This window comes from Eschrichtius robustus, chromosome 15 (genome assembly GCF_028021215.1).
Source record: "Eschrichtius robustus isolate mEscRob2 chromosome 15, mEscRob2.pri, whole genome shotgun sequence".
In the NCBI taxonomy this organism is placed as follows: domain Eukaryota; kingdom Metazoa; phylum Chordata; class Mammalia; order Artiodactyla; family Eschrichtiidae; genus Eschrichtius; species Eschrichtius robustus.
In genome coordinates, this window is record NC_090838.1 from 18,952,561 (window position 1) to 18,980,016 (window position 27,456).

At 36.5% G+C, this 27,456-nt stretch overlaps 1 protein-coding gene across 4 annotated transcripts in view; it reads right to left on the minus strand.

The window, feature by feature from the left end:
• The window catches only part of ITSN2 (intersectin 2), a 160,032-nt gene that overhangs the window by 39,736 nt on the left and 92,840 nt on the right, over positions 1 to 27,456 (minus strand). For 3 of the 4 annotated variants that reach the window (XM_068563921.1, XM_068563920.1, XM_068563922.1), the window contains exons 21-28: positions 27,071 to 27,215; positions 24,287 to 24,492; positions 22,251 to 22,315; positions 20,038 to 20,204; positions 6,753 to 6,798; positions 6,551 to 6,672; positions 4,734 to 4,830; positions 4,113 to 4,304 (exon numbers count right to left, since the gene is read on the minus strand). In XM_068563921.1, coding sequence (XP_068420022.1) covers positions 4,113 to 4,304; positions 4,734 to 4,830; positions 6,551 to 6,672; positions 6,753 to 6,798; positions 20,038 to 20,204; positions 22,251 to 22,315; positions 24,287 to 24,492; positions 27,071 to 27,215 — 1,040 coding nt within the window. Of the gene's footprint in view, positions 1 to 264; positions 2,410 to 4,112; positions 4,305 to 4,733; positions 4,831 to 6,550; positions 6,673 to 6,752; positions 6,799 to 20,037; positions 20,205 to 22,250; positions 22,316 to 24,286; positions 24,493 to 27,070; positions 27,216 to 27,456 lie in introns of those variants that run through there. The other variant, XM_068563923.1, reaches the window with a different exon arrangement.

The following is a 27,456-nucleotide window of genomic DNA, read 5'->3' on the forward strand; positions in this document are numbered from 1 at the left end:
TTTACTTTTAATTTCTTCTCAGATATATGACAAAATACCTAAACAAAGAGAGGTATTTCTGTAAATACAGTAAATTTATTTCCCAGACACTCAGCTTAAATACACCATTATGTGATTTAGTTCATAGGTACCTGATGAATATATTATTTGCGAATTGATTTACAGACACTAAGCTCTACCTGAATGTCATTCTTAATAATCTATATTTATCAGTGTAAAAGTGAAGCAATTTGAGCTACAAAAATACTTTTGAAATAATTTATCAGTGTATTAAATAAACCCAAATTCAAAATTATAAGGAGAAAATGTTATACCAAATCATGTGACTAATTAAGTGGTCTAATTTCTAACCTCAGGGTCTAAAATGGATTTAAAGTAACTGCCCTTAATTTGAACCCAACTAATGGTTGCAAAAGCAGGAAGTTCAGAAAATAAAAGGCAAGACCAAGTAAACTGTACAATTTAGAAGATCAGCTGAATTCACAAGGACTCAGTCTTTACACTCCACCCTTTAGTGACTGCAGGCAAATCTGTTATGCCACCTGTAAAATGGTATTATTGCTTTCCTATATGTCATATTTTATAAAAGTATCATGATGATGCCAAATGCTAAAAGTTGAGGTGGTCTAATAACTAGAAATCCCTGCCTCAGGGAGCACACATACATATCACCATACATCCCAATGATGTGAAGTATTTTGGAACACAGACATTTGAACTTTGTGACGTTCTAACTAAACTGTTGATTCTTTCTCAAGTGTTGTAAAGTTATGATTTAGGCAATGTATGACTAAAATCATTCATTTATAATGAATAGGCTCATTTACACAAATATTGCACAAAATATGACTCTAACTTAAAACTCAGATATATAAAAACATATTTCACTCTTCTTAAAGAACTCTGTGAGGAAATAAGACTCTGTGATTGTATGTACACTTTTCCTGATAATACTTGGACATTCATAAACAGTAGATTGCACTGCAGTTTGTAAACATTTTAAATTGCATACACTTCTCATTGATTTTCAAATATAGTTTAATACTGTCCACTAAAACTCCCTTTTGTTTCAGCTAAGTACTCTCACGTTTATTAGTTTATAATAATGTTTATTATCTTTAAAGTTTTCCATTCAAGGAAAAGAAGTAAAATCCTATGCCAAAGTAGCCAATGTGGTTGAAGAATAGATAGTAGCCAGAGAATTCTGAATGGTAAAATCAACCCTCTAGCCACAAAGCAGCTTCATGGACATAGAGGAATGCCAGCTCTCACACATCTTTCCTTCACTGAATTCATTCTCAACTAGACAGAGACTGTCTGCCTGCTTCATGGGCATTTAAATTCTTCAAGGATTCCTTATGATCTTTACTAAATACATTAAGAAGAGTGTCAACCAGTGTCCCTTTGTGACCTGGGACAAGCAGTCACCTAATTAAAATAGATAACATGAATTCTGACTTCAAAATGTACAGATATAAATGCTCTAAGGTAGGGAAGGTTTCATATCTCACGGTCAATTAAAGGGAGCCTTTCATTCCTCAGAAATAATCCATTTTTAGCTCATTAGTAAAGAAGTAACAACTGACCGCTGCAGCACATGAAGCTTCTTCATGAGCCCAGACCACAGAGATCCCAAGGGAACTCCCATGTACAGGACTCATTCTTGGGCAGCTGGAACAGATAAAACGTACCCTAATATGCCCCACATATTGCTGGGGCAGGCCACTTTCCTCTTCTGTGAGATAAGAAAAGCTCCCTCAAAGTGTTATTGCTCCTACCCCAAAATACACAGAAAATAGAGAAAAGGATATTTCTAATTCTTGGCCTTTAAACAAATTTAAATATTGGTACTCATAGTGGCATATTAGAAAGTAATAAACAGTGCATATTGAGGGACCAATCGCATATTGAACCAATTAAGAGCTCACTGTGATTAGGATTAGATCAAACATAATAGCAAAACATAAGCAATTCTGAATTCTGTAATGAATATACATGTTGCAATAACATTAGAAAAGCATGGCAGCCCATTCCAAACCAGCGAGAACAGTTTGTGCAAATAGTGGGTCTTTGTGTGTTTGAACTCCCACCATGTAAGAGCAAACTCAACATGCATGCTAATGGCCTACAATTACCAAATTAAAAAAGAAGAAAAATGCTAAAGGATGCCAGAGTGAACAGCAGGGAAAGCCACACAAAGACCCACTATCCTTTAACTTGTTACAAATAAATTTTAACTGTAAATTAGAAACACGAAGAAATAATCACAAGTGGCTCTAACATTCGAACGAAGTTAACGAATTGTGTAGGAGATATTTGATCAGGGCTGCCTGCCCTGCCTCCACGCTAGAGTCAAACTTGGATAGTGGGTCTCTGGGGTGCTTTCACACTGGAAGACAACATTGGGTCCTATAAAAAGAAAAATGAGGAATAAAATGAACATAAAGCAAATCAAGTGGGTGAGAAAAAATTCTACTGATTACATGCAACATCAACAAATTTGAACTATTAAAATTCTCAACCTTTAGAAAATATCCTAACTACATAATAAAATGCAAGTAATATTTATAAGGGCTACAGAAACACAAATGATAGTCTAAAACTTAACCAGTTTTCACTGACTCATACACTCCTGGCTGTTCTTCCTTTAGAACAGCTTTTATCTGTTCTTTGTATTCCTTATTATATAAGACTTAATTGGAAAAAAGTTCCGCCACTGAAAAACAAGATAAACAACAACAAAACGTTTGGAAAACTATCACTTTACACTGTAGACACTATAAAAGCCAAATGTACTGACAAACCAGAATGCCTCCAGGGATCACTTAGTCAAAGATCTTCCAGACCCAGTAGGTTTGAAAAGTACCTTCCTCTCTCAGGTCCAGGAAAGACACCTCAGGTATTTCTGATTAATCAGATAAACTCACAAGCACTGAAAACTGCCAAACCATCAGTAGAGTTTAAAAATGGTCATTCATTTAGGTAATCCAAGTTGTTATAATTTTCTTTACTACCTCTCCTGAAACCCTGAGATACTTTTAGGAATATTCAAACCATAAAAAACTGGACTCCACCTCCAAATTGGGAAATTCAGTTGCTTTATCTAAAGAAAAGTCTTCTCCCAAAATCAGAACGATCTTATAAGCTCTAAAGTGAAAATAATGCACTAATATTTTAAAATTATAGATATAGTACAAAGTAAATTCACAATACCTGCACTGAATCATAAACACATCTCAGCTTTTTACCATTTATATGTTCTTAGAAGCTAAGTTAGAACGAAAGGCTAAAGCTTTTAGATAATTTCACAAGAATGATAGAAATATAAATCATGATATATTTTATTTAAAAAGACAAAAAAATCAAAAGGGTGGGGAAAAGTGACATCTATTTTATAAAAGTAAAAAATATTTCCAAGTACTGTTTATTCTCTGATTATTAATGCTATGCTTATTCTCAAATATAAGAAAGGCTAGGTAACTACCAAGAGATAATTTTATGTAATACCAAATCTCATACATTGAGATCTGGACCCTTGTTGTAAAAGTAGTGAAACAGATCTTAATTCATATATCTCTTGCAGTATGAGTTATCTACCTAAAAAAATCACCTAATGAGTTTTGCAAGCACCTTATTTATAAAATAAATTTTATAATTTTCCTTTAAATTTTCTCCTAACCTGGATGACGTGTAAAAACGTGGGAAATAAATGAGAAGGTTGCAAAATTAATAGCACCTGTACACTAAAAGGGTCATTTTGAATAGGTGAATAGGGTAATTGCCAGCTACTCTTTATTAAGCTGAAAAAGGCTGGTGTAAAGGGAAGTTGCAGTATAGACCGTTATCATACCAAAGAACCCATGAGAGAATTAGAACTTTTTTCAGATAAAATCTAATAGTAGGGTCTGAAGCTAGGAAAAAAGTATTTGAAAAAAAGCAGTATAACTTCTTATCTTGTGAAAGTTTCCTGTTATATTTTCTTACTTTAAACGTTAACATAACATTTGCTAAGAGTGCTAAGTTTAAGATCTGATTCAGAGCAGCAATGAATGCAGTGCTGCACATTAAAGCTTATGCACTAGTTAAGAAGTAAATAATTTGATATAACTCACACTGCTGACTTGGATCCGTGTCTGTCGTCATCTTAACATAATTTGAAGGAAAGAGACCAGTCACCCCATTGATTTCTCCTTGCCACCAGTCAGGATCATCTTTGTTCAAAACATTAATAAGTTGTCCCTTGGAGAAATTTAGCTCATCCTCATTATTTGCTATATAGTCATACATGGCGATCACCTGACACACTACCAGAAAAAGAACAACAAAGTAACAAATTAAACAAAATAATTATTCCTACAAGGATCATATGTTAAAATTCAGCTAAAATTTCCCTTTAGCTGTTTTCTCCCACCCTCCTTCCCCCATTCCCTGTTTTACAAAAACAAGAATTTCCCAAATGCAGTTAGAAATCCAAGCGGTTGGTTTGCTTTCAAGTATGACGGTATAGCAATTAAAATATTTCAAGGAGTGAGGTAGTTCAAGTATCACCGAACAGTTGGCTGTTTCTACACAGAACTTTTTAGAAAGGAAGTTCTCATTGCAATATTACTTTTAGGCAGAGGTAAGGAAAGAACAAATTTTAAAATATTTTTCAAAGAATCAGCGAATCTAAGAAGTGCTAAGTTTTAACAAAACTTCTCTAAGATGAAATACAAGTTAACCCATTTCCATACCAGGATGAAAGGCAGGTGTAGTTCTTTCACTACTTGGACCCAAAAGTTTAACATGGCTGGCAGGGAACCATCCCTTCTGTCGCTTTTTTCCTCTGGCCTATAAAATTAGCAAAAAGAATATAAAAGATGAGACTAAAGACAATTATTGAGACATAAACCAAAAATGAGAAAAACCCTGGCTGTGTAGTAAAGAATTTAACCTTGCCCAAAGAGAGGTCTGGTCTTTGCCTTTGGCTCCTGGAAGGTAATCTCTAAACCTCTGGGATGTCTTGACTGTTAAGAGTGTCTCACTTTACGTGGGGGCCTTAACCATGCCAGATAGCCTAACGATGTGATTTATGGTGGGCCCTCTGGGTCATAGTATGAACTCAACCTCTGGAGGGACTGGAGACTGAGTTCAGCCATGTGGGCAGTCAACTGTGTCTATGTGATGGAGCCCCAGTAAACACTCTGGAAACCAAGGCTCAAGTGAGCTGCTTTGCTTGGCAATACTCCATGGCTATTGTTGCCAGGAGGATTTAATGATGTCCATGACTCCATGGGCAGAGGACAACTGGAAGCTCTGTGTTTGGAATCCTCCTGAACTCTGCCCCATACATCTCTTCCCTTGGCTAATTTTAATCTAAATCCTTTTGCTGTAATAATCCATAACCATGAGTATAATAGCCTTCTGTGAGCCCTTATGGCGAAGTACTGAACTCGGGAGTGGTCTTGGGGACCTCCAAGCTTACGACTGGTGTTAGAAGTGAGGGTGTCTTGTGAACACCTGAATTCTGCATCGGCCTTCCACGTCAGTATTAAACAACTGGAAGATTCAATATGCATCTCAACACAATTTGTAGAAGTCTATCTGGAGCTCTTTCAGGCTCAAATTTCTCTGCATATTTCACACAAATAATATTTATAAACTAAAAAACCCTTTCTAATGTTCTCCTAATAAGTGCAAGTCAACACTTAATGATATAGCTCACAGTAAATACCTCTTGGGGCTTTGCTAATAATTAATCAGGAGATCATAAACAAACTTTGTGGAAAGCCACATCTCCCACTTAGTTGGGTCAATCTTCAAAGCAAATCAGAAGGTGAAATTTCAGGGGGTTAGTCAAGAAGATACTGAATTTTGAACCTCCACTGCTCTTTAGAAACTGTAAGACCCTGATTTGCAAGAATGACACTAAGTTAATCCTCCATATTACAATCATATATCAATTTCACATAAAAATCCAGCTCTTATACCTGTCATCATCTTTTAATCCTAAAATGCTTTTTAGTTTTAACTAGTAAGGAAATTTTAGGAGTGAGAAAAGAACTCCTCTTTCTGTATCAAAACATGCAGTTACTATCTCTGTTAACATTTTATGAAAAAACCAGGCTCATTTACTCCTGCAGTTCCTTTCCTTGCACTGCTGTTTCAAAACATAAGACTATGGGGGTGGGGGGGGACTGTCCAGTGAATAGTATTTTCTTAGCACTCAGCCTGGAAGTTATACCACAAGCCTGGGGTTATCCCAGGCAAACATGATGCTAAGCTTTCCTCTAAGAAGGTGTCCTGTGGTTTATTAAAACAGCTATTACTGGAAAACAATTATGTCTTTAGGGAAATTACTCTTCATATTGTTACTTGTAACATCAACTGTGCTAAAAATAAACAGGGAAAAGACAAGAGAGAAACATAAGACACTAAAATGGTAATACTGACTACCTCCAAGTGGTATGATTATAGGTGATCTAAAGTTTTTATTAACCTTATTTTTCTAATGAGCATGCACTCATTACTTTTATAATAAAATTAATAAACGTTATTTAAAGGTTATTACCTGTAACTCCCCTTGCCACCAGCCACTTGTATTTTTCTTTAGAATTAATATTAACTGTCCTGGTGCAAGGCTAAGCTGTTCAGAACCAGAAGCCACATATGCTGAAGTTACTTGAGCAATCTCTGAAAAGAAGAAAAATAAGAAACTGAATTCAAGACTATTAGACACTTTAGTAGTTTTTCAGTTTCATTATTATACATACCAGGTTTCTTGTTTGATGTTCCAGATTTGCTAGCACTCCCAAAACCCTGTAAGGAAAAGATATACTGTTTTATCATTTTCCAACAATCTAGATGTAGAAGTACAAAGGCTATTAGGAACTAGAGATTTCTAATTCCCAGGGTCCTTGTTTCTTTCAAGTAAGAGCAAAATAATGATTAACCTTACATTAACCAAATAAATTAAGAATCCAACACTTATGGGGAGATCTGGTTCTGACAGAATACATTATATACAAGTAGCTGATGTTGGCATCCACTGACTCAACAGGAATAGCTCATTTTCTGAATCTTTCCTGAATATTAAACGTAAACACAAATATATTTCATTTATCAATGGGGTTAGAATCGATGTCTACCACATATAACAAATGTGCTCTGGGTATGTTAAGGCATATGTGAGTTTAGCTCCTGCTGCATACAAGGTAATGTTATTTTAAATTTTTTGCCATGTTCCTCCGAACTTGACCGAAGAACAGAAAATGCATACCCCAGCAACTATGACCTGTTTGACTTTATAGGATGAGCAAGACAAGGGAAGCAGTTAAAATTTTTTTTCTCTTAGTGAACACAGCTGTAGTAAAAGCACTCAAGCAGAGTTGATGGTAGTCAACAGCTAACATTTTTTGAGTACTTACTATGTAACAGGTAGTGTTGCAAGAATTTTACATATATTCACTTAATTTTTGCAATAACACTATTAAGTAATTATGAGTATCCCCATATTACAGAGAAGGAAACCGAAACACAGAAAGGTGAAGTAACTTGTCCAAGGTCACCTAGCCTCTAAGTGGCAGAGCCAGAAGCCAACAACCTAAGCAGTCTCAGTGGTTCTCAATGTGTGGTTTGTGGATCCCTGGGGGCAGTCCTTCTAGCCCCTTTCAGGGGTCTGGAAGATAAAAACTATTTTCATAACAGTACTATGACATTATTATTTGCCTCTTCTGCTGTACTGACATTTACACTGGTGGGTAAAATTGCTGATGTCTTAGCACAAATCACAGCAGTGGTGCCAAATAATACTAGTAGTCATAATACTCTTCACAGCCACATGCTCACAGGAAAACAAGGCCAGTTTCACTTAAGCATGTCCTTGGTCAAGCAGTAAAAATTTTACTAAATCCTAATCCTTGGATACACATCTTTTAAAAAGTCTGGGTGACTAAATGAAGTGTGCCCAAAGCATTTCTGCTGCATACTGAAGTACAAGGGTTGTCTCACAGAAAAGCCTTAGGTGATTAAATTGTGACCTAAACTAGGTTTTTCATGGAACAGCGCTTTTATTTGAAAGAATGACTAATGACAAATTATTCAGACTTGAGATTTAGCAGACATTTGCTGAAAGATGAATAAAGTAAGCCTGTCCCTTCAAGTTAAAGAGCTGACAGGATTTTTGCCAACAATAAAACTCAAGCTTTCAAGGGAAAACTAAAATTTGGGAAAACTGGTATCTACCACCATGAGCTTGACTGCTTCAAAGTACTTAAGGACTTTTCTATGTTAACAAATATGATTTACTTTGTATTGAAGTATGGTTGATTTACAATGTTGTGTTCATTTCTGTTGTACAGCAAAGCGATTCAGTTATACATATATACATTCTTTTTTTTTTTAACATTCTTTTCCATTATGGTTTATCATAGGATTTTTAAAAAATTAATTAATTAATTTAAAAATTTTATTTGGCTGCATTGGGTCTTCCTTGCTGTGCACAGGCTTTCTCCAGTGGCGGCGAGCAGGGCTACTCCTTGTCTAGGCGCGCGGGCTTCAGTACTTGTGGCTCTCGGACTCTAGAGCACAGGCTCAGTAGTTGTGGCACACGGGCTTAGTTGCTCAGCGGCATGTGGGATCTTCCCAGACCAGAGCTCGAACCCGTGTCCCCTGCATTGGCAGGTGGATTCTTAACCATTGTGCCACCAGGGAAGTCCCTATCATAGGATACTGAATATAGTTCCCTGTGCTGTACAGTAGGACCTTGTTGTTTATCCATTTCATATATAATAGCTTACATCTGCTAACGCCAGCCTCCCACTCCATCCCTCCCACAACTCCCTCCCCTTTGGCAACCACAAGTCTGTTCTCTATGTCTGTGAGTCTGTTTCTGTTTCATAGATAGGTTCATTTGTGTTATATTTTAGAGTCCACATATAAGTGATACCATATGGTATTTATCTTTCCCTTTCTGACCTATTTAACTTAGTATGATAATCTCTAGTTGCATCCATGTTGCTGCAAATGGCATTATTCCGTTCCTTCTTATGACTGAGTAGTATTCCGTTCCATACATACATACATACATATATATACATACACACACATATATATATGTATATATGCCACATCTTTTTTTATCCATTCATCTGTTGATGGACATTTAGGTTGTTGCCATGTCTTACCTATTGTGAACAGTGCTGCTATGAACACAAGGGAGTATGTATCTTTTTTCTTTTAATTTTTATTGGAGTATAGTTGATTTACAATGTTGTGTTAGTTTCTGCTGTATAGCAAAGTGAATCAGTTATACATATACATACATCCATTCTTTTTTACATTCTTTTCCCATATAGGTCATTACAGAGTACTGAGTAGAGTCCCCTGTTCCCGGTAGGTCCTTATTATCTATTTTATATATAGTAGTGTGTATATGTCATTCCCAGTCTCCCAATTTATCCCTCCCCCTGCATGTATCTTTTTGAATTATAGTTTTGTCTGGATATATGCCCAGGAGTGGGATTGCAGGATCATATGGTAATTCGATTTTCAGTTCTCTGAGGAACTTCCCCATACTGTTCTCCATAGTGGCTGAATCAATTTACATTCCCATCAACAGTGCAGGAGGGTTCCATTTTCTCCACACCCTCTTCAGAATTTGTTATCTGTAGACTTTTTAATGATGGCCATTCTGACCAGTGTAACGTGGTACCTCACTGTAGTTTTGATTTGCATTTCTCTAATAATTAGCAATATTGAGCATGTTTTCATGAGCATATTGGCCATCTGTATTTCTTCTTTGGAGAAATGTCTATTTAAGTTTTCTGCCCATTTTTTGATTGAGTTCTTTGTTTTTTGTTGTTGTTGAGTTGTATGAGCTGTTTGTATATATTGGAAATTAAGCCCTTGTCTGTTGAATCATTTGCAAATATTTTCTGCCATTCTGTAGGTTGTCTTTTCATTTTGTTTATGGTTTCCCTTGCTATGCAAAAGCTTGTAAGGTTGATTAGGTCCCATTTGTTTATTTTTGTTTTTATTGCCTTGGGAGACTGACCTAAGAAAACACTGGTATGATTAACGTCAGAGAATGTTTTGCCTATGATCTCTTCAAGGAGTTTTATGGTTTCACGGCTTATGTTTCAGTCTTTCAGCCACAAATGTGATTTTTTAAATATTATATGATGAAATGTAGCAATATGGGGAATATTTGCATAATTCAGTGATCCAATATTTCCCAAATGACCAATGAATGATGTTATCATATTAAGTGTGCAAAATAGACTGGTGAATTTTAATGTTACAATAAGAAATGTTCACTGATATGGCTTCAGATTCCATGTTGCAACTAACCTACAACAATTTAGCACTTCTCAAGTTTTGATGTAGTAATATTGAACAAGAGTATCTGCAGATATCTGCAAATGTTATTAATATACTTCTGTTTCCTCTCATATCTGCGTGAGGTTGAATTTTCTTCATATACTTCAACCAAAAGAATATACCATTCTTTTCACTAAACTTTTTTGGGGAGGGAGAAATACATAGTTATTTTTCATTAAAAGCATGTTATTTGGGGCTTCCCTGATGGTGCAGTAGATAAGAATCTGCCTGCCAATGCAGGGGACGCGGGTTCAATCCCACATGTCCGGGAAGATCCCACATGCCTCGGAGCAACTAAGCCTGTGCGCCACAACTATTGAGCCTGCACTTGAGAGCCCATGAGCCACAACTACTGAAGCCCGTGTGCCTAGAGCCTGTGCTCTGCAACAAGAGAAGCCACCGCAATGAGAAGACCACACACCGCAAACAAAGAGTAGCCCCCACTCGCCACAACTAGAGAAAGCCCACGTGCAGCAACAAAGACCCCACACAGCCAAAAATAAATAAATAAATAAAATAAAGACAATCCTGCAGCCTGTGGAACAAAAACCACATTCACAGAAAGATAGACAAGATGAAAAGGCAGAGGGCTATATACCAGATGAAGGAACAAGATTAAACCCCAGAAAAACAACTAAATGAAGTGGAGATAGGCAACCTTCCAGAAAAAGAATTCAGAATAATGATAGTGAAGATGATCCAAGACCTCGGAAAAAGAATGGAGTCAAAGATTGAGAAGATGCAAGAAATGTTTAACAAAGACCTAGAAGAATTAAAGAACAAACAAACAGATGAACAATACAATAACTGAAAAGAAAACTACACTAGAAGGAATCAATAGCAGAATAACTGAGGAAGAAGAACGGGTAAGTGACCTGGAAGACAGAATGGTGGAATTCACTGCTGTGGAACAGAATAAAGATAAAAGAATGAAAAGAAATGAAGACAGCCTAAGAGAACTCTGGGACAACATTAAATGCAACAACATTCGCATTATACGGGTCCCAGAAGGAGAAGAGAGAGAGAAAGGGCCCGAGAAAACATTTGAAGAGATTATAGTCAAAAACTTCCCTAACGTGGGAAAGGAAATAGCCACCCAAGTTGAGGAAGCACAGAGAGTCCCGTACAGAATAAACCCAAGGAGAAACACGCCAAGACACACAGTAATCAAATAGGCAAAAACTAAAGACAAAGAAAAATTACTGAAAGCAGCAAGGGAAAAACGACAAATAATATACAAGGGAACTCCCATAAGGTTAACAGCTGATTTCTCAGCAGAAACTCTACAAGCTAGAATGGAGTGGCATGATATACTTAAAGTGATGAAAGGGAAGAACCAACAACCAAGATTACTCTACCCGGCAAGGATCTCATTCAGATTCGATGGAGAAATCAAAAGCTTTACAGACAAGCAAAAGCTAAGAGAATTCAGCACCACCAAACCAGCTCTACAACGAATGATAAAGGAACTGCTCTAAGTGGGAAACACAAGAGAAGAAAAGGACCTACAAAAACAAATCCATAACTATTAAGAAAATGGTAATAGGAACACACAGATCTATAATTACCTTAAACGTGAATGGATTAAATGCTCCAACCAAAAGACACAGGCTTGCTGAATGGATACAAAAACAAGACCCATATACATGCTGTCTACAAGAGGCCCACTTCAGATCTAGGGACACATACAGACTGAAAGTGAGGGGATGGAAAAAGATATTCCATGCAAATGGAAATCAAAAGAAAGCTGGAGTAGCAATACTCATATCCGATAAAATACACTTTAAAATAAAGAGTGTTACAAGAGACAAGGAAGAACAATACATAATGATCAAGGGATCAATCCAAGAAGAAGATATAACAATTATAAATATATACGCACCCAACATAGGAGCACCTCAATACATAAGGCAACTGCTAACAGCTATAAAAGAGGAAATCGACAGTAACACAGTAATAGTGGGGGACTTCAACACCTCACTCACAACAATGGACAGATCATCCAAACAGAAAATTAATAAGGGAACACAAGCTTTAAATTACACAATAGACCAGATAGATTTAATTGATATTTATAGGACATTCCATCCAAAAACAGCAGATTACACTTTCTTCTCAAGTGCGCACGGAACATTCTCCAGGATAGATCACATCTTGGGTCACAAATCAAGTCTCAGTAAATTTAAGAAAATTGAAATCATATCAAGCATCTTTTCTGACCACAACGCTATGAGATTAGAAATCAATTAAAGGGAAAAAAACATAAAAAACACAAACACATGGAGGCTAAACAATACATTACTAAATAACCAAGAGATCAATGAAGAAATTAAAGAGGAAATAAAAAAATACCTAGAGACAAATGACAATGAAAACACGATGATCCAAAACCTATGGGATGTAGCAAAAGCAGTTCTAAGAGGGAAGTTTATAGCTATACAAGCCTACCTCAAGAAACAAGAAAAATCTCAAAAAACAATCTAACCTTACACCTAAAGGAACTAGAGAAAGAAGAACAAACAAAACCCAAAGTTAGTAGAAGGGAAGAAATAATAAAGATCAGAGCAGAAATAAATGAAATAGAAACAAAGAAAACAATAGCAAAGATCAATAAAACTAAAAGCTGGTTCTTTGAGAAGATAAACAAAATTGATAAACCATTAGCCAGACTCATCAAGAAAAAGAGGGAGAGGACTCAAATCAATAAAATTAGAAATGAAAAAGGAGAAGTTACAACAGACACCTCAGAAATACGAAGTATGCCAATAAAATGGACAATGTGGAAGAAATGGACAAATTCTTAGAAAGGTATAACCCTCCAAGACTGAACCAGGAAGAAATAGAAAATATGAACAGACCAAACACAAGTAATGAAATTGAAACTGTGATTAAAAAATCTTCCAACAAACAAAAGTCCAGGACCAGACGGCTTCACAGGTGAACTCTATCAAACATTTAGAGAAGAGCTAACACCCATCCTTCTCAAACTCTTCCAAAAAGTTGCAGAGGAAGGAACACTCCCAAACTCATTCTATGAGGCCACCATCACCCTGATACCAAAACCACACAAAGATACTACAAAAAAAGAAAATTACAGACCAATATCACTCATGAATATAGATGCAAACATCCTCAACAAAATACTAGCAAACAGAATCCAACAACACATTAAAAGGATCATACACCACGATCAAGTGGGATTTATCCCAGGGATGCAAGGATTCTTCAAAATATACGCAAATCAATCAATGTGATACACCATATTAACAAACTGAAGAAGAAAAACCATATGATCATCTCAATAGATGCAGAAAAAGCTTTTGACAAAATTCAACACCCATTTATGATAAAAACTCTCCAGAAAATGGGCATAGAGGGAACCTACCTCAACATAATAAAGGCCATATACGACAAACCCACAGCAAACATCATTCTCAATGGTGAAAAACTGAAAGCATTTCCTCTAAGATCAGGAACGAGACAAGGATGTCCACTCTCACCACTATTACTCAACATAGTTTTGGAAGTCCTAGCCATGGCAATCAGAGAAGAAAAAGTAATAAAAGGAATACAAATTGGAAAAGAAGCAAAACTGTCACTGTTTGCAGATGACATGATACTATACATAGAGAATCCTAAAGATGCCACCAGAAAATTACTAGAGCTAATCAATGAATCTGGTAAAGTTGCAGGATACAAAATTAATGCACAGAAATCTCTTGCATTCCTATGCACTAATGATGAAAAATCTGAAAGAGAAATTAAGGAAACACTCCCATTTACCACTGCAACAAAAAGAATAAAATACCTAGGAATAAACCTACCTAGGGAGACAAAAGACCTGTATGCAGAACTATAAGACACTGATGAAAGAAATTAAAGATGATACCAACAGATGGAGAGATATACCATGTTCTTGGATTGGAAGAATCAACATTGTGAAAATGACTCTACCACCCAAAGCAATCTACAGATTCAATGCAATCCCTATCAAACTACCAATGGCATTCTTTACGGAACTAGAACAAATCATCTTCAAATTTGTATGGAGACACAAAAGACCCCGAATAGCCAAAGCAGTCTTGAGGGAAAAAAACGGAGCTGGAGGAATCAGACTCCCTGACTTCAGACTGTACTACAAAGCTACAGTAATCAAGACAATATGGTACTGGCACAAAAACAGAAACACAGATCAATGGAACAAGATAGAAAAGCCCAGAGATAAACCCACGCACCTATGGTCAACTAATCTCTGACAAAGCAGGCAAAGATATACAATGGAGAAAAGACAGTCTCTTCAATAAGTGGTGCTGGGAAAACTGGACAGCTACATGTAAAAGAATGAAATTAGAACACTCCCTAACACCATACACAAAAATGAACTCAAAATGGATTCGAGACCTAAATGTAAGACTGGACACTATAAAACTCTTAGAGGAAAACATAGGAAGAACACTCTTTGACATAAATCACAGCAAGATCTTTTTTGATCCACCTCCTAGAGTAATGGAAATAAAAACAAAAATAAACAAATGGGACCTAATGAAACTTCAAAGCTTTTGCACAGCAAAGGAAACCATAAACAAGATGAAAAGACAACCCTCAGAATGGGAGAAAATATTTGCAAACGAATCAACGGACAAAGGATTAATCTCCAAAATATATAAACAGCTCATTCAGCTCAATATTAAAAAAGCAAACAACCCAATCCAAAAATAGGCAGAAGACCTAAGTAGACATTTCTCCAAATAAGACATACAGATGGCCAAGAAGCACATGAAAAGCTGCTCAACCTCACTAATTATTAGAGAAATGCAAATCAAAACTACAATGAGGTATCACCTCACACCAGTTAGAATGGGCATCATCAGAAAATCTACAAACAACAAATGCTGGAGAGGGTGTGGAGAAAAGGGAACCCTCTTGCACTGTTGGTGGGAATGTAAACTGATACAGCCACTATGGAGAACAGTATGGAGGTTCCTTAAAAAACTAAAAATAGAATTACCATATGACTCAGCAATCCCACTACTGGACATATACCCTGAGAAAACCATAATTCAAAAAGACACATGCACCCCAATGTTCACTGCAGCGCTATTTACAATAGCCAGGTCATGGAAGCAACCTAAGTGCCCATCAACAGACGAATGGATAAAGAAGATGTGGTAAATATATACAAGGGAATATTACTCAACCATAAAAAGGAACGAAATTGAGTCATTTGTTGAGACGTTGATGGATCTAGAGACTGTCATACAGAGTGAAGTAAGTCAGAAAGAGAAAAACAAATATCGTATATTAATGCATATATGTGGAACCTAGAAAAATGGTACAGATGAACCAGTGTGCAGGGCAGAAATAGAGACACAGATGTAGAGAACAAATGTATGGACAACAAGGGGGGAAAGTGGTGGTGGTGGTGGGATGAATTGGGAGATTGGGATTGACATGTATAAACTAATATGTATAAAATGGATAACTAATAAGAACCTGCTGTATAAAAAAATAAATAAAATAAAATTCAAAAAAAAATAAATTAAAAAAAAAAGAAAAAGGTCAGCAGCCAAGGAGGAAAGATAAGGACTCTAAAAGACTGTCAATTTATTAGATTAAATTAAGGTGTTCAAGTTATTAAGCAAGGGGCTTGGGAGGCTCTAGGATTTTTGTTTTGTGATGTTTTAAAGTTTTTAATATCTTCAGAGCTGAGTTACATATTTGGTCAATCAATGACAAACCTATAGAACATCTATGATTTCAAGTTCTTAAAATGAAAAAGACTCAAGCCCAAGGAATATTACATAAGGGAATATTTTGGCTAAGACAAACAGGACTTGAGTAATATCTTCCTCTGTTCCTCAAGAATAACAAAATCTACCTTCTGCTTTTGGATGTAGTGTTTTAATTGTAGTCTACATCATTAATATAAGGATGTTAGAAGGGGAAAAATGGTCTTTTTTTTGGGGGGTAGTAATTTTGCTGGAGTGAACGGAATAAATGGCAATAACTGTTTAGGGAATTTTTAAGAAAAAGGAAATTATCATGATCAAATTCTGAACTAAGAAAGCAATGTAAGTTACTTTATCCTAAATTAGCACTTTACAATAAGGTAAGCACAAAAGCAAGGATTTTATATTGTTTTCCTAGCTGCAGAAGATTCTATTCAATTCCATGAAATACTAAGGAACAAAGGACTAGTATCACAGAGTGCCTACTATGTGGTAGGCACTGCGTAGTAACTTACACTGCATGTAATCCTCAATGAGGTACTAGTATCCTCATTTTTCAAATGAGAAACTGTGGTTCAGAGTAGTGAAGCAACTTGTCTGAGATAAAATCCAGATCTGTTTTAATCCAAGGCATGCAATCATCCCACCTCCCCACTGTGACCCCAGGGAGTTAGCTAGTGTCTGATGATGGATATGACACTCAAAAACATATAACCAAATTAATGCTATAAATGCCTTTAGAGATACATATCTTGGTACTTAAAGGAGAGAAAGAGAGAGCGATCTCACAGAGCTGGAAATGGCAAGTTCAGGCTTAGCCTTCTCAGTAGAGAACAGTCTGGAATTCCTTGGCACAGCAGAGTGGCAACCACCCAACCAGAACCCTTCAGCGCTGCCTCAGAGTCCTCAGAGACCAGTAGAGACACATCCCATCAGGACACGGGAGCTAGTTGAGTGTCCCTGAGAAAAGGCTAGGCCCAGCACAGTTCCGGCTTCGGCTACGCATACCTGCTTGCTCTGGCTCTTGCCTGGCTCGCCAGCGGCACCCATCTTATTCACTTGCTACCTTTTTCACTAATGCTGCCACTCGGGGTTTTTCTCGGTTCCTCCAAGCTCTCTCTCCCTCTCCTCTCACCTTAGGGCTATTGCACATGCGTCTACCTGAAACGTATTCCAGTCTATCAGGATTTTTAGATGGAATCATCAGAAACCGACTCTGGCTGATTTAAGCCTAAGAGAAATGGAGTGTGTTGGGTGGCTCACAGAATTTCCAGGAAGGCTGCAATACAAGGTTTGGAGATTAGGAAGAGACAAAGCAAAGCTGGACAAACAGAACTTCAGGCAAAATCACACCCAGAACCAGCCTGAAGAGGGCTCCGTTGCCTTTGCCTCTGAATGCAACGCTCCCTTAGACAAGGATATCCTGGAATCACTGCTCCAACAAACTGAATGTTGCTACCACACTCATTGCCACCAAAAGAAAATTCTCAGCTCTGCTTTTTGGTATCACTAGTTCCTGATTCACTGCCTTAGACAGATGACTCTGACCAAGCCTGGGTCATGTTCCCAAACTCTAACTGCAAGGAAGGCTAGGAAAGTGAGTAGGTGGGCTTTGGAGAAGCCTGCCCCTTACCAAGACTCACACCGTGGGAAGGAATTCAGAGAAGGAATTCAGATGCTAAATAGCCAAAAAGTTCCACCCCTCATTTCTTCCCCTGCTTGCCTTTTCAAGACTGGCCTCTTTACAATTCAGGTCTTTGTTGAACCAGCTCCTCAGAGGCCTTCCCTTGACCACCTCATCTTAAAAGATCTTCAGTCTGTTGTTACCTGCACCATGTTTGTTCCTTCACTGTACTTATCACAGTCGATCATCATTTATTTGGACTGTACCTTTCATGAGAACCTTGACTGCTCTGTTCACCTGTTTCCTAGTGCCCCCGACCAAGCCTTACACAGATGCTCTCAGTGAACAGCTGTTGAATGAACGAGTAAGTGCATGAATACTTAAGAAGGCAGAGACTCTCTCTGCTTAATTTTCTCTAGGTTCAATGTAGCTTTACGTTAAAGGAGTTTCCATACATTACACTGGGAATTAATCGAATTACTTTACAGGCGCAGTCACAGTCTTATTAATCAGTACAATACCATGTTCCATTTTGTATTTCCATTATTATTATTTTTTTACTTGAGTGGTAATGCTTATCTTATTGGCATGAGATCATGCTATGGATTTTCACTAGGCAGTTTCTGCTCATAATTGGCCACTTTTCTTACCTGAACACATAAGAGATTTAAAAATAGTTTGAAAAGGTATATCTTGCTCTCTGTAACAAATCAGGTATAATCTTGTGTGCTATTATATGCCAAGTGTTTTCTTATAGAGAACTTCATAATCGAGATCCAGACGTGGCATTAATGACTAATGACTTCCCGGCTATGTCAGGATCTGAGATCATTAAACCTTTTCAGGAATGTCTTCCCCACCACTACACTGTTAAGTCCCTTAATGGTGCCTTAATTGGGGCTTTTATTGACTGCAGCAGCTCAGTAAATATGTTTGTAATTCATCATTAGCTTTACAGTAATGAGTGTAGCCACTCAGTCGCCACTTCCAGCAAGCTGGCTCCTGGCTCCGTGCCTCTGGACTTTGAACATGACTCTGGTCTAGAATCTGAGACCCTGACGTCTAGAATCTTATAGATCTTTGCATTTTACAGAATGTTCAACAGAGGCTTGGACACATATTAATTATTACTCCGTTGAATGTTGGCTACATGAGGTTAGTGGCTATTTTAAAGTCTCTTTTAAATGTGTCTGTGTTCTATCTCCACACGTAATACAGTGCTTGTAAACACTGCCTATAGAACTGCATCTGGCTCCTTGTCCCACCACCCTGGCAAGTCTAGAGTTTATGCTAAAAGGGCTAATCCCTTCTAAGGGTCCTTATCCCACTCGCAAAATTGTATACAGTATTTTGTGTGTAGGTGAATTTTACTCAAGGAGAGGTTGTAATTTTCACCAGCCTCTCTGAGTTAGAAAAGTTTAAGAACTACTGCTCCAGAGGCTTCTAAATCTCAAATTGTCTGTCGGAAGTAGAGGTGGAGAAAAATTCTACCTACGTGCACACTTCCTCTCTCCCTTTATTCCTAAAAGAGGAGAAGTAGTGGTAACAGTAATGATAATAATAGTAATAATAAACATTCACTGGACACTTACAAAAAAATAATAATAAAAAATAAAAGTGGGATAGGTTCTTAAAATGAGGGAAAAAAATATATTTATACATACGTGCTTATGACTTTTATGTGCAAGAGAATATAAATTTTAAAAAAATAAAATAAAATAAAATAAAAATTTTAAAAAAGCAAGTTATTTACGTCATCATATAATGGGTTTAATTTTGTTATTTCAAAATGAATTAATAAATATTTTTAAAATTTCTGTTTTAATTTCTAATATGGAAAGTATTGCTAGATATAATCCATATATTTTCAGAAACTTTGGAGTCCCTAATAATTTTTAAGAATGTAAAAAGTTCCTGAAACCAAAAAGTCTGAGAACTGCTGCACTATATCATACTAGTGGTGGGATGAAAAGCAGCAGGAACTCAGAGTGTGGGCTAGGTCACATTAATGTCAGAGCCTTAAAGATTTACAGACTTCTTCAGGGCGGTCCCTTGTAAGCCTCCCTGAATCCAGACCATTCCCTAACTTCAGTTATCATGAGGCCCAGCCCTATCTATGGCTCTTGTCCTTGGAATTTCATAGAAAGAGTTTTGCCCTTATCTAACAGGATCCCTATTATAAACTACATTTTACTGGAGCTACCTTAAGTGGTTTCCTTGTAACCAAAGCAGCCTGACCAAAACCATATACATGCATCTGTTTTAAATATGAACCCTGATCAACAGGAATGGAATGCTTCTGTTTCTATATCAAAATAACTCTACCTCGTGATCTTTTGGTTTGACGTAATTTGATGGAAAAATTCCAGTTCTATCTCCGATACTTCCTGTCCACCATTCTCCATCTTTCTGGGTCACCAGTATTTCTTCACCTTCAGTGAAAGTCAAATCTCCAGGTTCTACACTTGAATACGGATAAAGTGCAATATACTCTGTAGGAAACAAAGCAAAACGAAACTAGTTTTGGTTGCAAGGTTACAGAAGTAAAAAAAAAAAAATGTTGACCTCCAAGATCTTGAGTAATTTTGCTGGAAAAGACGTTGTGACTTAAGGAAACCTAATGTAAAGAGATGTTAAGGTAGAAAGTGGAATGAAGTAATTATTTAGTAATTTCTTCGAAAAAGATTACGTCTTTGACTGAACATAAAACTTTATCACAGGGTTTCTTTTTTCCCCAACTGTATCGTCATCACCATGATCATCACCATGATCATCATCACCATGTCACAGAGAATAACCCCAAAACTACAAATAGATATCAGTATCTTTACAGAGAGTCAAGACATGAAAAGTTTTTTTTAACCTTCTTACATAAAGTATAGTTTAATCTGCTAAATTCTTTTCTCTTTAATTCTTTTACATACAGTTATGGAAATGCCCACTATTCAGCTGACATCAGTACAGAGGCCAATTTCCATCACAATGGTCCAGCTCCTAGCACAGTGCTTGGCATAGAATAGATGCTCAATAAATATTTGTTCATGAATAACCTTAAGGAAAATGTCTAAGTTTTTAATACTGGCTTTGTTTTTTTGTTCAGATGATTACTAGTACTTAGAAGAAACAGTCAATGACCAGGTTTTAGAAGTCTCTTTTTCTTTCTTCTAGTACTATTTGTATTTGTTGACATGAAATTTGCTCTGTAGATCATAAACTGGAGATGGCCAGAACCAGTATCCAGAAACTATTTACTATCCACATTCCCATATTATTCAATTTAGCTGACTTAACAAAATGAAAAATGATTACAAGGTTAAGTAAGGTATGTTGCCAACAAGCGAGGTCCTTTCCAAAATGCTCCTCACCACTTTCCTAGGATCATTCCACTGCAGCTATTCCACAGTAAACCTCTGGTTCCAGCCTTGCTGGTGACTCGACTTCCCTAACCTTTCACAGCTGAGCCTTGGCTCATACCTTTCCCTCTGTCCACCAAGCTTTCTCTTCGTCACTAAGCAAGAAGCTACTCATTGTTTAAGATGATTCAACATGGCCACCTCTTTGGATTCATAGGTCCTACTCAAAATTATGTTTTTGTTCATTCATTATATAGAATTTATTACAATTATATGCCTAGCCTTCCCATTTTACTGTGAGCACTTGGGAAATTGTATTTTATTCATCCGTGTATATTTCAGGCTCTAGCATACAATCTCTACTGTAGTAGATACTGAATAAACTGTTTAATTTACCATTAAACTGATTTTCTTGAGCAATATAAACAAAATGTACTTAAACTGTTCAACTAATTTTACAATGAATATATAATTCATTTATAAACCTATACAACTATTAAATAAAAATATTGTCTGAAATAAGGGTAGACATTTTTCAGCACATTATCAAAATTAAGATACTCAAACAACCCAAAGGGCAATAAAAAATTTCTTTGTAATATTTATGATTAAAGTGTATCTTGATTTCAAATCCTACTTAATGATTTATATGGTACACTGTAATTAAAATGCAATTCAGGGAATTCCCTGGCGGTCCAGTGGTTAGGACTCTGCACTCTCACTGCTGAGGGCCCGGGTTCAGTCCCTGGTCAGGGAACTAAAAATCCCACAAGCCGCGCAGTACGGCCAAAAAAAAAACAAAAACAAAAAAAACAAGTGCAATTCATAAACAACTAAATGTACTGAAATTTCCTTATATTCTAAACATCTATAATCTAGATATATAATAAAAGGAAAACAAAAAACTTCATGCTATCTCATTGCAACACTTATCTATGATCTTATTTATTGAGGCAGTCTATGCTGAATTTTTATAGTACTGATTTTCTAAAAGCGTCAAGTATTTTCAGCTATATATTTTCTATATCCTCAATATTCATGTGAAATAGAGCGGGAGCAGGTTTTCCTAACCTCACTTTAACAATGAAGACACAGAAGCAAGGAGAGTAACAACTGTGGGAAGTCAGATAATTAGTCAGTGGCTAATCTGACTTCCATCTAATTTATAAATTGCCAAAAGCTCACCTTCTCCCACTGTACAGGCTGCAGAGGCAGGTTTCTTGTTCACAGCTGCATACAAAGCTTCTGGTCTGCCAAATATACGCACAAACAGATAAAAAAAATAATAAAATAACAAAAAAAGACATCAACAAGTAAATAAACAAGAAAGGTGATTTGACGAAAACAGGAGGTTTTAGCAGTGCATTCTTTTAAGGGCTAAAATTAATTGAAATATTGTCTCAGTATACAGGCTAGAAATAGCCTCATAAGCAAGATCCTAGTGGATTAAGAACTGCCTACTTACAAACTACTAAATTTTTTAAATCTATTGAAGTAATTTCAATATGATTTATAAATAGTTTTTCAAATGTGAGATATTTTGCCTTTCTAAAGTAACTTAAAAGACATGAGACACTGGTAAATGGGCAGTTATTTGGTAAAGCACACATGGGACTTGGCTCGGTTTAGAGAAAAATAAGGGCAATATATAAATTTTACTACTTGTTTAGAGCACAGTACATTTAAAAATATGTAAAAATAACAGAACTTTATTTTTACATTTTGGAACATACATAGCTTTTATTTCCAACTTAACCCAGGAAACTGTTTTCAAAAATCTGGAAAACTGTGGCATTTAAGAACTAGACATCTGTAGAATACACCAGGGGCTCCCCAGGACCTGTGAGTAAATTGTATAGTGAAGCAGTTTACAGGTTAACAGAGTGGACCCTTACTACAACTCATGGGCACACAGAATGGACTGCCTTGCTGAATTCTCCATTACTGCAACATTTCGAGTTGCATGCCTTATCTGTTTAGAAAAGATCAGTAATTGAATGAAAAGTTAGAAGAAATGTCCTTTAAGGCATTTAAACTCAATCCCTTTGTGTTTAAGTTTTCCTTCTCTGTAAAATGTCATGGAGTTTAAATAAGATAACTACTATAAAGGGTCTAGCACAGCGCCAGCATACACATCAGCCATGTATTATTGTTGTTCCTGTTATTACACACTCTAAATCTAAAATTCCATGTCAGGCTGAAAAGTAAATTTCTGCATTTGAACTGAAAATTGATGCATAGAACCTCAGCACTGAAAGGATTTTTAAAGATTTTTTAGTTTATTATTTTCATTCAATCAATTAAAAAACTAGAGACCGAGTAGGTTACCCCATACAGTCTGGCAAAAATAGCAGAATCAGAACTCAAGGCTCTTGATTTCCAAAGACCCCGTTCCTTTTCAATAAATCATTTTGCTTTTCTACTTAGATCAACTTCCATATAAAACACAAGTGATAATTACCCACAGCTATATTAGAGTACTTATTTGTTTGTATTAAATATGTTTGATGACCTGACTCCCCTACAGACTGGGAAACAAAGGCCAGAGACCTTATCTGGTTTTGTTTTTTGTTCACGCAAAAGTTCATTCATTTGATTGTCCTTTCATTTGCTTCTCTCCTCATTTACTAAGCAAATATGATTGAGCAGCTACTATGCATTAAGATCACACTAGGTATGGAAACACTGAAAAATGAACAAAAAAGACGTGAATCCCACCCTCCTGGAGCTTATGACCTAATAAGGGATATAGGTAAGAAAGTAAATAACTACAACACAGTGTGTCATGAGCTGTAAGAAACGTGATGTTCAGGGAACTCTGGAAGACCAGAGATGGGAACGCCTCACTCTGGCAAAGGCGAGGCCCTCGGAATTGATTCGTCTAAATACTGACAATTTACAGTAAATAATAAGGGAGAAACCTCCAAAGGAAATGAAAAATAACTTCTCTAACTGACCTGATGTTAGTATAAAGAAAGCAACAGATCTAAAATTTTAAGCACTTTGAAAACTTTAGGAATCTGAAATAACTAGAATAAAAGATATTCTAAAATTGGTACAAATCATCTGAGGTATGATTTTTTTCACTCTAGGAATCACCCTTCTGATATCAAACTCAAGCATAAACTTTTAATTTTCCTGCACAGCCAACTGTACTGTGGCTGACTCATCAGTGAAAATACCAACATCCACGCCTCATGTAAACACACAAAAATGCTTACTCTTCCCGCCTGACTTCACTCCCAGGGATGATTTTGACGTAAGATTTTGGAAACCATCCTCTTCCTCCATGCACCTCCCCAAACCACCAATTTTCCTGCTGCTCCAAGACAGTAATGATATCATGTTTTGAGAAATTCAAGTGGTTATCTTTCTTTGCAGTCCAGGAACAAAGGGCCTGTGCTTTTAGGTTTTCTACAACCTGTCCCTGTCAAATCAAAACCACAAAATTAAAAACAAACAAACAAAAAACACAATGGTAACCATGATTTTTGTCTTCTAGTATATAACATACTTACTGTTCAAACAGCAGACCAGTTTGGTGTGGTGGTGACTTAATATCAATGGTGACTTAATCTACTAACCGACTTAAAATTATATATCACAGACAACCACCTGAATAGCCTTCTGTGAAGTTAAAGACCCAACACCTACCATTCAAGGAAACATCTTGGCACTAAGTATCACAGGTATGGAAGGTAAACCCTGGGTACTCAAGAAGTGTACTCATAGATCCATCAAGTATGTATCATAGAACAAATGAAAAGGGAAACGGTTTCTCTCCTCCAGTTTCCAAAGTCTCCTCACTGCAGTGGATTCTGTTTATTCCACTAGGAATGGAGATGCAGTTGTGATGGGCCTCCCTCCACTTTTCTGTTTTCTGTCTCATAATGTCTTCGTATTCTTATTCATCCTTCTTTCTTTCCTTCTTCTCTCAGAGGAAGGAGTGTTTTCATTTTGTTGATAGGGCTAGCCTCTTTACCTGTGCTCTAAACTTTCTATCATGTCCTCCCACCTTCTAACAATATTTTGTAACACTGTGAATTCTCTCTCTTGAATCTTTAATTTTCCACTTCTCTACTTACTTCTACTTCTTTTTTTATAATTTTTAAAAAATATTTATTTGGCTGTACCGGGATCTTAGTTGCTGCATGCGGGATCTTTAGTTGTGGCATTCGGGATCTAGTTCCCTGACCAGGGATTGAACTCAGGCCCTCTGCATTGGGAGTGTGGAGTCTTAACCCCTGGACCACCAGGGAAGTCCCCTTACTTCTATTTCTAACTTCCTTAAAGAAAGAACAGTCTTAAACTTGCTTTCCAATTTCACCCCTCAGTCCATTCTAATTTAGGTTCTGTAACCATCACAATACTGAATCTCTTGACAAGATCATTGATAACATCAGAGCCAAAAGCTTCTTGCAAACCCTTACCTTCTCTGATCTCTGAACAGTGCTGACATCACTAAAACCCCTGCAGTTCGTGAAGTTCACTCTCTGGTGATTGATGGCTCCTCTTTGGTCCAGTCTCTTTCCCTTCCTGTTTTACATGATTTCCCTAAATAATCTGATGTATTGCCTATGATTTCTCAAATCTGTATCTTAATTATAACTTTATCTTTTGGGCTCCAGACTTGTAAATCAAGCTGCCTGCTGGGCCTTCCCAGCAGGTTGTCCCTCCTACAAATACCTAAGTTGCACGTCTGAAATGTAATCATTTTTAGAATCCACAAAACCCACTCCTCCGGTACTGCCATCCTCTCAGTTACTCAAGCTAAAGACCCTGAAGAGGTATGTTTAACTCCAACTTCTTCCTCACTCTTCACATTCAATGAATTGCCAATTTTGTGCTGACTCCTAATACTCTTTTAAGTCCATCTCCTCTTCTATATATTTTCATTACTGGTTCACATCATCTGTTACTTAGCTATTGTAATATCCTCCCTTTGTTGGTCTCCTCCATTTGCTTCCTTCCACCAATCTGGCCTCTATACTACTGCCAGAGTTATCCTTCTAAAATATACACTTCAACTCTCCTCTTAAAAACCTTCACGGGCTTTCCACTGCCAGTTGCTTAGCATGGTATTAAATGCTTCACAAATAAACCTCAACCTCTCACTCCAACTTCACTTAACCCTTTCGCCATGAATCCTGTACTCTAGCCACACTATAAACAATACTTGTTTCCTATAAGCTCCTCTTGTTAACATGCCTCAGTGACTTTTCCAAAATTGTTCTTTCACAGGAATAACTTTCCTTCTTTGGTGAAAGCTTGCTCATTTTTGAAGGTTCGACTAAAATGCCTTACCTATTGTGAAGCCTGCTCCAATTCCCACAGATTGAATTGAAATGCTCTCTCCTCTGTATACCCCTCAAGATTTCATAAAATATCTTTATTACAACACTTCTCATACAGTTATTTATTTATATGTTTGTCTTCATTAGATTATGACTTCTTAATGGCAGAGTTTTTTTTTTTTTCCCCATTAAATTTCTAGCACATAATAAATGCCTGGAACCTGTGGTCACACAATAGACATTTTTTGAGTGAAGGACTCTATTCTGATGAAGTCTGCAATTTCTTTTTAATAATGTTAATGTACAATGCTGGCATCTTGGTTACATCTAAACCAGAGGCTAAACATATATATAACACAGCTCTCACACAAATGACTTATTTAAGGAAAACACAAACAAAAAAACCCCAAGCCCAAGCTCTTCTTACAATAACTACAAATTAAGACTATAATCAGATTTGTAAAAATGATATTTTGAGCTCAGAAACCTTAGCTGGTAGCAACTTGCTACTATGAGAATAAACTGTTGAGAAACCTCTAATAATAATTTCTTCAATTTCATATCACATATGAATGGTAAGAAAAGAAACTAAATGATACAAACTCTGGTTAAATGAGTAAATGATGGCCTTGTACAGAAATCTTCATTCTATTTTATGTGAACCAGGAGCAATGTCAAAGAATAAAACACAAGAAAATTAAAGATACATACCTGTCCATGAATAGGTGATGTAGATACAGGGGACACAGTGCGAGTAAAAGCTGATTTTTTCTGCCATGATGTGTTAACAGTTAGGCTTGAAAACGATACATTTTGATAATCAGTCACTGATGTTGGTTGATTTGAAGAAAGTGATCTATGAATATAACAATATGACATAAGTATACTTAATTGTTTAGAATCTAATGAAGTACTACCAATTTATCTATTTGTATATAATACACATTGTGTTGAAACACAACTTAGGCAAAAAAAAAAAAAATTTATGAACTACTGACCCATGTTTTTATTTACTAAACTTCAGAATTAAATTTGGAACAAAAGGTACTCTTAGAGAGTCCAGTGCAGATTACAATATGATTAAGTAGCAGGCTGAC